Source organism: Nycticebus coucang, chromosome 3 (assembly GCF_027406575.1).
Source record: "Nycticebus coucang isolate mNycCou1 chromosome 3, mNycCou1.pri, whole genome shotgun sequence".
In the NCBI taxonomy this organism is placed as follows: Eukaryota; Metazoa; Chordata; class Mammalia; order Primates; family Lorisidae; genus Nycticebus; species Nycticebus coucang.
This window is the reverse complement of record NC_069782.1, coordinates 7122648-7136308: the sequence shown is the minus strand read 5'-3', so window position 1 is coordinate 7136308 and position 13661 is coordinate 7122648. Positions and strand designations below refer to the sequence as shown.

Sequence of the window (13661 nt, the reverse complement as noted above, 5' to 3'; positions counted from 1 at the left end):
TCTGCCAGTGGTGGCCATAACGGCATGTGACCAGGACCAATTATCCATTCAGACACAATTGGCACCACACCTTGCTCTGGGAACTTTAATATTTGTGACAAAGTTCTCTAAAATATGCACCTTCCCCAGGGCCTGGCACCCGATCAACTGGGGCAGGCAGGCAGGGTGGGCTAGATCTTCCATGACAACATACACGCCTCCTCACTGTACAGACAGAAACCTGTTCTGTTCAGAACACAAGCAGCAGCTGTGGCCAGGGCCAGTCTCATCAAGAGCTGACCGCCCCAGCGGGAATGAAGCTCCAGGGGACAGCCATCCACACAGTCCCTGACCCCATCTGGGTGGGCCTTGCAGCACAATACAAGGCAGGTGCCCTGAGCCAAAGGAGGAGGGGGCCCAGCAGCCATCAACACTAGGGTCTCACTTTAGGCCTGCACTGAGCTCTTTGGAAGTCACTATGCATAGCTGAGGTGTGGGTCACGCCTCATGGGCTGTCTCTGGGAAGAAAATTTCTCGGCATCGCTGCACGGTGTCCTGAGGGGAGACCACACTGTGGCCAACAGTCCGGGGGTCAGCAAAGATCTCAAAGTCATTCCCACCCTGCACGCAGAGGGCAGAGAAGGCTTATTTAGGTGGAGCCTTGGGGAGGCTCCCAGGGTGGAGCCAGTAGCCACCCTGGATTCTACCTACAAAGTCGCCCTCCTCCCGCCCCCTCAGACACACCAGGAAGCTCATCTTGGCCTTTGCTAGACCTGCCCTGACTTGCTGGGTGACCTGAAACAAGAGTCATTCCTCTCCCTGCCCCAGCCTTCCAATCTGTGTGCTGGGGGCTGGTAAGTAGTGGAAGTTCTCCGGGAGTCCCCCAAGAGGTCTACTCTGCTGCCCTGTGTCCTGGCTTTGAGCTTAGGTGTTTTGGATTGAGGGGAGACTGGGCTGGGCCACACTTACAGGGCTGGTCTCATTCCCAAAGAAGTGGATGGTGTCAAAGCTTTCCTGGTCCAGGCTGTCCAGGCAGAAGCGCTTGTCCCAGCCCTCAGGAAAGACGTCAAAGCTGATCATGCCTCCTATAGGGCAACAGGCAGGGTAGAAGCTGAGTCCCTCCTGGAAGGGGAAGGAAAGACTAGTAGAGGGGCCCCTTGGGTGAGTTCAGTCAACGACCTTGAGTGCCTACTCCACGCCAGGCACAGGGTACAGGACAGATTCATGTTCCTCATGGAAGTCGCAACTCAGCTGGGAGAACATGTGAACAAACAAGACCGCTTAGGGGACGAAGGCTGAAGCTGGTGGCCAGGGAAGCCTCTGAGGAGGTGGTGACACTGAGCTGGGACCTGAACCACAGTGAGGGTGGCCAGGGGACGGAGTACAGCCCCCAGGGCTGGGAAGGGGGAAGAGTATCCTTGCAACAGAAAAGGCTGAGAGAGGCAAGACCAGGGCCCTTGGCTTTATTTGGAGGGTGAGGAGGAGCAGAGCCAGGCTGTGACCCAGCCTCTAACTGTCCCCAGACTCCTCTCTGGCCAACTAGGAAGGGGATGAGGTTACAGCAGGGCGGCCAGCTGGGTCAGGATCAGTTGGAGTCTGGGAAAAGCACTGGCAGTGGAGGTGTGAGTGGCAGTCAGATTCCTGATGCACTTGGGACAAAGGTCCCTGAGACTTGCTAGGAGACTCGACTGGGGACTAGGGTGGGCATGAGGCATTTACCGCTGATGGGGGGAGACTGGGCCTGGTAAATACAGAGCCCTTGCTGTGCCTCAGGGTGGGAGGAAGGGAAAGGAAGGGAAGACCCAGAAGGTGTTGGGAGGGGTTGGCAGTTGGAGAAGGCCCCTACGTCAGGCCTCCTAGGGCCTCTGCAGGGGATACGTACCTCGGGAGAACCTCAGCCCTTTGCCTGCAAACTCTGTCTTTAGCGCTTCCACGAACTTCTCTCGGATTTTCTCTTTCTGCAGAGGGGAGAGGGCAAATTGAGGCTCAGAGGACTGGCTATGCGCCAGGGTCTGTCCTGGTAACAGTCATGTGCACTCACTGAGCCTTCCAGCAGGGTAGGATGCCTACTGTACAGAGGAGCGGTCCCCAGGTCTGTGACTCTGAACTCAATGCTGGGTCCCTGTCAGTGGCAGTGTGGGTTGGGTATTCTGCAGGAGATGCTAGGTATGTGGAGCAAATCGAAGGGACAAGACAGTCTGAGCCTCCAGCCAGTGTCTACCTCAGGACAGGGCTTAGCCCTGACAGCTCTGTTCAACACAGCAAACCGTGGTTCAAAAGCTGGGGGTGTGTGAGTAGATCTGTGAGTAGGTGGCAGAGCACTCAGAGAGGGCCACAGGATGCCAGGTATGGCCACAGCACTAACCATACAACAGGCTCTACTCGTGAGCAGGGCCTAGGAAGTCTGGCAGCAGCTCTGTGAACACAGAGCAGGGAGACATTCACTCACTGGCCTGAAGACCCCTCTGGGCCTGACCTGCTGTGGCCACACAAACCAGCCCCACCAGACATCCCAGCTGCTGTGCATTACAGGAGCCCCACACCGTGGCAGAGGCATGGAGGTGGGAGTCCCCATCTGGCTGAAGCAGTAGTGGGAGCTCAGTAGGGCAGTCAGCTCACAGAGGGCCTGGAAACCAGGTCAAGACAGCCACTGAGGATGTCAGAGCCTGGGATTGGGCTGACTAGCACTGCCCACTGGTCAGAGTCTGTATGACTGGACTGGAGAAGCAGGTAGCAGTTTGGGGCCTAGAGAAGAGGTCCAGGGAGGATGAGATATAAAGCCAAAGACCCACACTGAGATCTGAAGGCAGGGAGCCAGGCCTGGTTGCTATGCCTCTCAGTAGGTGAACACGGGCACTTCACCTGATCTCTCTGAGCCATTTCCTGGACTAAAGGATGGAAAAGTAATGAATGACCCCTGCCTGCTTCCTTCTCATGGAAAACCTGAGATGAGGAATGTGAGCCACCTGCTGGTCTTGGCCTTGCCTCCCAGCAGATGGGTGGGAACTGGGAGCCCAAAGCCCCTACCAGAAGCTACTCTGTGGGCCTGGGACTAGAGCTAAGGGCACCCCAAACTCTGCTGAGATGATTCCACATGGCCCAGAGTGGCTGTACCTCCTTTTCCAGAGAACCAGGCTGGTTACTGGACAGTCCCATGTGCCAAGCTCAGCCTTAGCAGGGAAAAGCACTGTGACCTTGAGCTGGTCACTTACCCTCTGGCCTCAGTGTCTCTATCTAAAGATGGGGACTTCTCCCCACTCCCTTCAGGGTTCTGAAGGACAGTAAAGCACTTTTATGGGGGCTGGGTGGGGTGGGTATAGGACAAACAGATCCGGAATGTTCATGCTCTTCCAATACCAGAAGGGGCGAATAGGAGCCAAAAAGGCAAGAGAAGAGGGGCCACGGGAAGAGTCACTGTGTGCCAACTAGGCCCCCACCCCAGGTCTCTAATGTGCTCCACCTTGTCTGGTCCTCATGACAGTCCATGGGACAGAGGCTACCATTATCCTCACTTTACAGGTGAAAAAACAGAGGCACATAATAGTGAAGCTACTTTCCCATGTTAGTAGGCAAGTTGGAGGTGGAGCTGAGACTGGAGACCTGAGTGATCCCAGGTCTCAGTATGTACAGAAAGGGTTTATTTTAACTATTCCCAAGCCCCAGGATGTGGAGTAGGAGGCATTGCCAAGTCCTATCCACCCTCTGGGAAGCAGGAGAGGGCTGAGGGTAGAATCAAATGTTTGCTCAGCAACCCAACTCCCATGTGACCTTGGGCAAGTCACTACCCATCTGAGCCTTGGTTTCTTCATTCATAAAATGGGGATAACAGTGCCTATTACATTCATTCAAAAAGTCTTTCCTGAGCACTTGCTGTGTCAGGCACAGGGATCCAGAAGTGAACAAGCTGCGGAAACCCCTTATGAAGCATGTGGTCCTGGTATGGGGACAGACAGTAACCAAGATTTAAGAATAGATGGTAGGCTTGGCACCTGTAGCACAGTGGTTATGGCGCCAGTCACATACATGGAGGCTGGCAGGTTCGAATCCAGCCCCAACCAGCTAAACAACAATGACAACTGCAACAAAAAATAGCCAGGCATTGTGGTGGGTGCCTGTAGTCCCAACTACTTGGGAGGCTGAGGCAAGAGAATCCCTTAAGCCCAAGAGTTTGGGGTTGCTGTGAGCTGTGATGCCACGGCCTTCTACCAAGGGCAACACAGGAAGACTCTGTCTCAAAAAAAAAAATAGAAAGAAAGAAATGCCCCCAAGTGCTGGCTTGGGTAAGCACGGAGAAAACCAAGGCTCAGAGAGGTTAAGTGACTGACATCCTACAGGCCTGTGGTCGCACAGCTGGTGGCACCTTGTCCAGTTCAGAGAACTCGATCCGTTCCTCCAGAGTGCAGCTGCGGCCAACGGGTGAGATGTTCAGCATGCCATTCCGGAACTCGATGAAGGTTCCACTGGTGGTAATAGAAGAAGGGAGGGCAAGAGCCAAGAAAACAGCCCTGAATTCAGATTAGGGGAAGCTACTGAGCCCCTTCTTCCCAAGCCCCATTTGGAACCACAGCCTCCCTGGACTTCAAAGGAGATGAGAATCCACCCCTTCACCCCCCTGTTAAGTCAGAGGCCCGAGTATCTCTGAGTTCCCACACTTTTCCTCCATTGGACCCCAGGGTCAGAGGCCAGGCTGGGTGGGACCTCACCGCTTCTTGGGCAGTCTGAGCAGGGCCATGTAGCCAAGGCAGAAGTTTATCAAGTCTTGTAGCAGCTCCTCCCCCAGGTGGTTCTGGATGGTCTGGGCAAGGAACACAGGGCTCTGAGTGTGGCCCAGGCTGCCTGACCCCAAGACAGGACAGAAGGCGCCCAGGGGCTGTCCCACTGTGAAAGAGCGGGGTGCCCCTGGCCAAAGCCCTGGAGCACTGACCTGCTTGGAGAGTAGTCGTCCGTGCTTATACTGCACCGTCCCATTCTCAGCAAACACATAATCAAACTTCTTGATGACTTCAGGGCCACAGAGAGGCCAGGGTAGAAGGAAAGAGTGTAAGACAAGGTCTGACTGTTAACCCCAGAGGCCACTTCCTTGGTTTGCCATTCCAAGGCCATTCTGCTTCTCCAGCCTGTCCTCCCTCTGCAGCTTTGTTTTCTCCAAACAAGCCAGTCACACCTCTGGGCCTCTGCCCTCTGTGGACATGCAGGTCCTTCCCTGAAATTCCTTCCCCGGCTTCCACTCCTCTGATCCTCCAAGATCCATCGGGATACCCCCTTGTTTCTGCTGTTTCCCCACAGCCCCTCGGTATGAACTTCCTTTGGCTTAACAGCTTCTATCACTCTGTATTCTTATCGCTGGCTGCCTTGGAGAGTCAGAATTTTCAGAACTGGCTGCCACCAGATGTGGCTGGGGTGGGTAGGAGAGAGGTGTAGGGACACAGCCAGGAGGTGGTCACAGGGGCTGGGTGGCAGGATGGACTAGGACCTGGACTATAACGGGGTGCTGGAGATGGGACAGAAGGATAACTATGGGTTTGCTAATAGAATGAACAAGAGGTGGGGAAAAGGGAAAATTCAAGGAAGTTTCTGATGAGGAACTGGAGGCACCTGTTTTGACTGAGCTGTGACCAGGGGCTCTGGAGTCTAATTTCCAGGGTAACTCGAGTCTTCCTCTGTTACATAATATAATCATGCCTACTCTAAAGTGCGATCATGAAGGTGAAATGAAGTAAACACACGGTCATTTTCAACAAATGGTAGCCATTATTGATTATGCTCATTTTAAAGGTGAGGAACTCAAGACTCAGACTCAGCAGGGAGGATGTGGCCTGCTTTGTTCCCAGCTGTTTCTTCATAGCCTAGCACAAGGCTTGCCACTGCAGGTGTTCACTGAATGTTTACTCCTTCCCTACTTCAGCCCCACAGACGCAGACTGGGTCTTTGAAGGTGCTGGGGGATCTCCTACCCTCCACTCCTACCTTCATCCCCATCACCCAGCTGCTCAGCAATCTTGGCATAGTCAGAGCCGCCCACCACACCAATCTGTACTCTCCCTCGAAGCTTCTGCAGGAAGGCAGCCACCTCAGGGTCAATTTTCTGTGGGGGAAAGCGGGAAGCACACAGGATTTTGGTGTCAGCATGTCTGGGACCTCCACTCAGCCCTCAGAACCAGGAGAGCCCATGTTCCACCTGGATCTCAGGCAGCACAAGGTTTATTTTTAATTTTTTTTCATTCTTTTTAAATTTCAGGTTAATGAGGGTACAAACCATTAGGTTATATAATCTACACATTACAAGTAAAATCAGAGTTGTACTTGTGTCCTACACCGGGAGTGTGCCACATATCCACGCATTGTACCCACTGAATGGGAAGCTACTGAGCCCCCTTCTTGCTCCCCCGCTTGGATTTAACTGAGATTTTATTTTCTGTAGGTCTGTGATTATTAATTTTCTATGAGGCAGCACAAGGTTAAACCTCAAAAATAAGGGGCGGTGCCTGTGGCTCAAAGGCAGGGTGCCGGCCCCATATGCCAGAGGTAGTGGGTTCAAACCCAACCCTGGTCAAAAACCACAAAAAAAAAAAAAAAAAAACTCAAAAATAAGATGCACTTGGCTTCAAACTCTGGCACAAGCAAGCACCTCTGATACAGGATGACCTGGAACAAAAGGTTTTATCTTTCTTTGCCTCAACATTCCCTTGTATGAAATGGGGACCACAGGGCCAGGACTGGTGGCTCACGCCTATAATTCTAACACTCTGGGAGGATGAGGCGGCTGGGGGTCCTTGAGCTCAGGAGTTCGAGACCAGCCTGAGCAAAGGTGAGACCCCCATCTCTACTAAAAATAGCCAGGAATTGTGGTGGGTGGCTGTAGCAAGGGAATCACCTGAGTCCAAGAGTTTGAGGTTGCTGTGAGCTATGATGCCACAGCACTCTACCCAAGGTGACAGAGTGGAAACAGAGTCAAAATAAATAAATAAATAAAAACACAATAAAATAAAATGGGGACCACAGCAGTAATCACCTAGCGGCAATCACTGTTAGGATTAAAAATTAGGTAATTTGTCCCAAGGGCTTGGAGATGAAAAGCAATTAACTGGTAACTAATCCCATGAAAAGATCCCCACCAGGTTGGGTGCAGCACTCTGGGAGGCTGAGGGATGGATTGCCTGAACTCAGGAGTTCGAGACCAGCCTGAGCAAGAGCAGAGACCCTGTCTCTAAAATATAGCCAGGTGTTGTGGTGGGCATCTGTAGGAGGATCACTTGAACCCAAGAGTTTGAGGTTGTTGTTTGAGGTTGCTAAAATGCCATAGCACTCTACCGAGGATAACAAAGTGGGACTTTGTCTCAAAAAAAAAAAAGAGGGCGGCGCCTGTGGCTCAGTCGGTAAGTCGCCGGCCCCATATACCGAGGGTGGCAGGTTCAAACCCGGCCCCGGCTGAACTGCAACCAAAAAATAGCCGGGCGTTGTGGCGGGCGCCTGTAGTCCCAGCTACTCCGGAGGCTGAGGCAAGAGAATCGCTTAAGCCCAGGAGTTGGAGGTTGCTGTGAGCTGTGTGAGGCCACGGCACTCTACCGAGGGCCATAAAGTGAGACTCTGTCTCTACAAAAAAAAAAAAAAAAAGAAAGAAAAGATTCCCTACTGGGCTGGACGCAGTGGCTCACACCTGGAATCCTAGCACTCTGCAGGGTGAGGTGGGTAGATTGCCTGAGTTTACTGGTTTGAGACCAGCCTGAGCCAGAGCAAGACCTTGTCTCTAAAAATAGCCAGACCTTGTGGCGGGTATCTGTAGTCCTAGCTACTCGAGAAGCTGAGGCAAGAGAATCGCTAGAGGCCAACAGTTGGAAGTTGCTGTGAGCTTTGACGACCATTGTACTCTATTAAAGTGAGACTCTGGGGGCGGCGCCTGTGGCTCAGTGAGTAGGGCGCCGGCCCCATATGCCGAGGGTGGCGGGTTCAGACCCAGCCCCGGCCAAACTGCAACAGAAAAATAGCCGGGCGTTGTGGCGGGCGCCTGTAGTCCCAGCTGCTTGGGAGGCTGAGGCAAGAGAATCGCGTAAGCCCAAGAGCTGGAGGTTGCTGTGAGCCGTGTGACACCACGGCACTCTACCCGAGGGCGGTACAGTGAGACTCTGTCTCTACAAAAAAAAAAATAAATAAAGTGAGACTCTGTCTCAAAAAAAAAAAAAAAAGATTCCCCAATCAGGAAATGTAAAACAACAATGACAACTGTAACCAAAAAATAGCCAGGCGTTGTGGCGGGCACCTGTAGTCCCAGCTACTTGGGAGGCTGACACAAGAAAATCGCTTAAGCCCAGGAGTTTGAGGTTGCTGTGAGCTGATGCCACGTCACTCTACCAAGGGTGGCATCGTGAGACTCTGTCTCAAAAAAAAATAAAAAGGCTTGGCGTCTGTAGCTCAGTGGCTAGGGCGCCAGCCACATGCCCCGGAGTTAGCAGGTTCGAATCCAACCAAACAAGGACAACAACAACAACAGAAAATAGCTGGGCATTGTGGTGAACCCCTCCCAGCTACTTGGGAGGCTGAGTCAAGAGAATCGCTTAAGCCCAAGAGTTGGAGGTTGCTGTGAGGTGTGATGCCAGGGCCCTCTACCCAGGGTGACACAGTGAGACTCTTATCTCAAAACAAATAAATAAAATAAAATAAATAGGCTCAGCACCCGTACCACAGTGGTTACGGCCTCAGCCATATATATAGAGGCTGGCGGGTTTGAAACCAGCCAGGGCCAGCTAAACAATGACAACTGCAACCAAAAAATAGCTGGGCATTGTGGTGGGCGCCTGTAGTCCCAGCTGCTTGGGAAGCTGAGGCAAGAGAATCATTTAAGCCCAAGAGTTTGAGGTTGCTGTGAGCTGTGACGAACCGAGGGTGATGCAGTAAGACTGTCTCAAAAATAAATAAATAAATAGCACAGAGAAAAGCTCAATATTTACCTGGGGCAAATAGATCCAGATAAAGGTCTGGAAGGAAGCTGCACTACATTTCTTTGGAGAAGGGCATTGGCCTGGGATCCTAGTGTGGTGAGAGAGCACTTTACCTTTTTGTTATGTTTTCATTCTTTGCAAGGAGAATGTGCTGGTGAATGTGTATAATTAAACATTAACTTTTGAAAAGTGCTAAGTGCAGGATCTGGCCCATGGACAAATTAACAGGCTGTTCTTGTTAAGGCTGTGTCAGTGGAGCAAAGGGTCAGAGGGGGCTTGGAGACTGTGCCTAGGCCATACCACCCTCCCTCCCAGTTCCTGATCCCCCTAAGGCCAAAGCCAGAGCAACTTCTCCATGGGTAAGGGAGAGGGGAACTTAGGACCTGAGGTAGGAGGCTTAGCCTCTGCCCAATAACCCATTCCACTGGTCCCCAACTCTAGGAGATCCCTCAGCTGGTCCTTATGGCCCAAGGGTTGATGAATGGAATACCCACAGGATGGGCATGAATGAAGCCTGCTATTTATGTGTAGCAGGTGAAGGTGGATCTGGGGACTCACTCAGGATAACATCTAAAGGGTGAAAACCTGAAAGGAGTGTGGAGGATAAACACTTTCAAGAGGAAAACTACACTCCCACACTCATTATGCCTCAAGGCCTCCCCTCCACCCAACCAGACTGGGCTTGGAGCCTCTCACCTCCAGGTAGATGGAGCAGTGCGGGGGGGGGCTTGAGAAACTAGACCCAGGCCCAGGCCTGCAAAGTTCAGGGTAGGATGGCTCTGAAACCCCTTGAACCTCCACCAGATGGGGAACCCTGCCTAGAACTCCGATACAGACGCAAGGTCTAATTACTGCTGAGTCCTAGGGCTGAATTACGGTGGGAGCCCAGGCTGCTGCTGGCGAAAGCCTCTTGGGGATAAAGGAGAACTAGGCCTCCGCTCGCAGCCTCCTCCCTCAAAAATTGGATTTAGCCCCAACATTGCCAGGCAGAATGTGGGCGCGGACTCCCAGAGAGCTGTGGCACAGGGGGCCCGGGTCCCTATCACCGCCTGCGGGCGAACTCAGGATGTCAGGGGCCGGGTACTGCTGCATCTCACATCGGTCTCAGGGGTCCGCTGTCTCGCTGGTGCAGGCCCCACACTCAGCCTCGGGGAGTCCGCGTGATACTCCTGGCAGGAGCTCCTGAACGTCAGGGGTCCTACCTGGCGAGCTGGCGTAAGGGTACCGTCCACGTCAAACAGGCAGAGAACACGCTCCTTCCTGCGGGCGCCCTCGGCGATGACCGCCATAGCTGCAGATCGACCAGCCGGGAGGATTCACTGGATGCAGCAACCAAAGTAGAGCCTGAGAGAGGCTAGACGGGGCGGGGCCAAGCAAAAGAGGCGTGGCAGGGTGCGATCTCTGCGAGAGAGGGGTTGGTCCGGGCAAGGCAGAGGCGGGGCCTGAGCCAGGGCAGAGCTTGATTCTGATTGCACCTGGAGAGGAGTGGGCGGGTCATGGGGCGGAGCACAGGCTGTTCCAGGTTCGGTCGGATTGCTCCAAATCCGCCTTCGCCTGGGCCTTGGGGGAAGTGAACCACTGAACACGGAAGACTGGTGGGGCCAGAACTGGACAGTGGCGGCATGAAAGCTATTGCATCAGGGCTCGGACCCTGTAGCTCAAGCGGCTAAGGCGCCAGCCACATACACCAGAGCTGGCGGGTTCAAATCCAGCCCGGGCCTGCCAAACAACAATGACAGCTACAGCGAAAAAATAGCCTAACGTTGTGGCCGACGTCTGTACTCCCGGCTACTTGGGAGGTTGAGGCAAGAGAATCGCTTGAGCCTAGGAATTGGAGGTTGCTGTGAGCTGTGATGCTACGACACTCTACCCAGGGGGACACCTTGAGGCTCTGTCTCAAAAAAACAAACAAAAAAAAAGCTATTGCATCAGGCCCGGAGAGGGCTGGACGGGGCGGCACCTCGACCCTGAGGTGTAGCTGGGCGGGACTCTGAGAGCCAAGGCCGCTCCTCACTCTCCCTAGATTTGTAAGGCAATCTCTTTGCCCTTGAGCTTTTTTTTTTTTTTTTTTCAAGTTTCGGATATTTATTAATCAGTGTAATCCTCAACACAATACATCAACATGATTTCATGCATTTAGAGGAAAAATATTTCCTGGTTAAGTGGAAAATTGTGCGGATGGCTTCTGGAAGACCTTCATTCTAAGCAGCTTTATTGTGAAACATTTGGTTTAGAAGTCTGGACCTTCTTTCTTCAGTTTGCTGTAATCCACATTCACTGAGTAGAACTTGTATTGATTTTTCTTCCCCTGTAGACTAAAGGCCGTTGCCGCAAACATGCTTCGCCAGATCCTCGGTCAGGCCAAGAAGCATCCGAGCCTGATTCCCCTCTTCGTATTTATTGGAGCCGGAGGTACTGGAGCAGCACTGTATGTCTTGCGTCTGGCATTGTTCAATCCAGATGTCAGTTGGGACAGAAAGAATAATCCAGAACCATGGAACAAACTGGGTCCCACTGCCCTTGAGCTTTTAAGTAATCTGGTGCTGATCACTTGAGCCCAGGAGTTTTAGATTGCTCTGAGCTAGGCTGAGGCCATGGCACTTCAGCCCAGGCTAGAGAGCCAGAAGCTGTCCTCCTTTGCCCCCATAAAGAAATCTCCTGGGCAGTGCCAGCCCCATATACCAAGGGTGGTGGGTTCGAACCCGGCCCCTGCCAAACTGCAACAGTAAAATAGCCAGGCGTTGTGGCAGGTGCCTGTAGTCCAGCTACTCTGGAGGCTGAGGCAAGAGAATCGCCTAAGCCCAGGAGTTGGAGGTTGCTGTGAGCTGTGATGCTACAGCACTCCACCTAGGGCAATAAAGACTCTGTCTCTAGGGCGGTGCCTGTGGCTCATGGAGTAGGGCGCCGGTCACATATGCCGGAGTTGGTGGGTTCAACCCAGCCCCGGCCAAAAATCACAAAAAAACAAACAAACAAAAAAAAACACTCTGTCTCTAAAATAAATAAATAAATGTAAATGAGCCCACAGAGTACCTAGCACACAGCAGGCCCACATCAAAGGAGAATTTGTATGGATGTGCTGAATGTTGTTACCAATTAAACAGCTATTGCATGTTAAAAGCCTTAAAAATGTGTAGACCCAGGAGGACCAGGTTGTGGCAACCCTGTGGCTACCCCTATGTCCCTTTAAGAGGAAGGCTCATCCCTGGCAACTGATGCTCAGCTGGGGCCCTTGGGAGGCCCTGGGGAAAAGGAGCTGGGCTGGGGTTTGGGGAGGACTGGCCAGAAGGGTGACTTAGAGGAAAACAGAGGAGGCCAGGACTGAGCAGAGGGCCTGAGATCCCAGCCTGGCAGGATTCTGCTATGGAAGGAAGACCCTGGGCTCTTCTGGGCCACACATGGATATGAAATGTGGAGGTTAGTGACGTTGATGTTTGCTTTGGCCATTTCACTTACTTTTCCTAATAAGTCTCTGAGGTGAGTGCCCGTATACTCAATTTCCAGAGGTAGTTAATGACACCAGAGAGGTGCAGTGACTTTCCCAGGGTCCTGCAGCACAGCCAGGATCCCCATTCAACCTTTTCTTTTTTTCTGAAATAGAGTCTCACTCTGTTGCTCTGGTAGAATGCCATGGAGTCGTAGCTCACAGCAACCTCAAACTTCTGGGCTCAAGCGATCTTCTTGCCTCAGTTTTCCTATTTTTAGTAGAGACAGAGTCTCACTCGTGCTCAGGGTTGTCTCAAACTCCTGAGCTGAAGCAATCCACCAGCCTCAGCCTCCCAGATTGTCAGGATTATAGGTGTGAGCTACCCCACTTGGCCTTCCCACTCAATCTTGTTCTTCCAAAGCCCTCAGTTTTCCCTGGTTCCCAGGTGTTGGTAGAAGGCCCTATGTCAAAATGTCCAACAAATACAAGGGCTGTGGACCATCTTTCCCTCTAATCCTCCTTTTCTCTATTGAGTGTGACCTTTTGAGTGTGAAGGGCAGCCTCTGTCTTATGGGGTTTAAAGTCAGCCTGACAGATCCTAAGGCTGCCCCTGCCCCAGGTGACCTTGGGCAGGTCCCTCCTAGAAAAATGTTTTCTTTCTTTTTTTTTTTTTGTAGAGACAGAGTCTCAGTCTATGGCCCTCGGTAGAGTGCCGTGGTGTCACACGGCTCACAGCAACCTCCAACTCCTGGGCTTAAGCGATTCTCTTGCCTCAGCCTCCCGAGTAGCTGGGACTACAGGTGCCCGCCACAACACCCAGCTATTTTTTTGATTGCAGTTCAGCCAGGGCCGGGTTTGAACCCACCACCCTCGGTATATGGGGCCGGCGCCTTACCGACTGAGCCACAGGCGCCGCCCGAAAAATGTTTTATTTCTTTAACCCCCCTCACCCTTTTTGAGAACTGAAATCTGCATCCCCCCACCCACTTTTTTTTTTTTGAGACAGTCTCACTTTGTCACCCTCTGTAGAGTGCTCTGCTATCATAGCTCACAGCAACCTCAAACTCTTGGGCTTGAGTGATTCTCTTGCCTCAGCCTCCTAAGTAGCAGAGACTATAGGCACCCGCCACAACACCCTGTTATTTTTAGAGACAGGGGTCTCGCTCTTGCTCAGGCTGGTCTTGAACCCTTGAGCTCAGGCAATCCACCCACCTAGGCCTCCCAGAGGGCTAGGATTACAGGAGTGAGTCACCCACAAGGCCCCAAATCTGCATTCCCACCTTAGGTCAGTTGTTTGGAGGGTCAGGGAGTGTCTTTTGT

General features: G+C 52.5%; 1 protein-coding gene across 1 annotated transcript; it reads right to left on the bottom strand.

The window, feature by feature from the left end:
* Window positions 1-66: 66 nt before the first annotated feature.
* PMM1 (phosphomannomutase 1) lies at window positions 67-10279 on the bottom strand. Its single transcript, XM_053584810.1, has 8 exons — window positions 10117-10279; window positions 5946-6063; window positions 4904-4980; window positions 4683-4774; window positions 4340-4439; window positions 1862-1937; window positions 949-1064; window positions 67-600 (listed from the first exon to the last, which is right to left on the bottom strand). Exons 1-8 carry the CDS (start codon window positions 10201-10203, stop codon window positions 478-480), a joined length of 789 nt encoding a protein of 262 aa, XP_053440785.1. The 5' UTR covers window positions 10204-10279; the 3' UTR covers window positions 67-477.
* Between the last annotated feature and the right edge of the window lie 3382 nt (window positions 10280-13661).

Coding starts and splice junctions, on each gene's coding strand:
- PMM1 (XM_053584810.1), bottom strand. CDS start 10,203: ATGGCGGTCATCGCCGAGGGCGCCCGCAGGAAGGAGCGTGTTCTCTGC. Junction 4,981..5,945: donor GCTGGGTGATGGGGATGAAG/GTAGGAGTGGAG, acceptor GTGGCCCTGAAG/TCATCAAGAAGTTTGATTAT. Junction 4,775..4,903: donor GACGACTACTCTCCAAGCAG/GTCAGTGCTCCA, acceptor TTCCTTGCCCAG/ACCATCCAGAACCACCTGGG.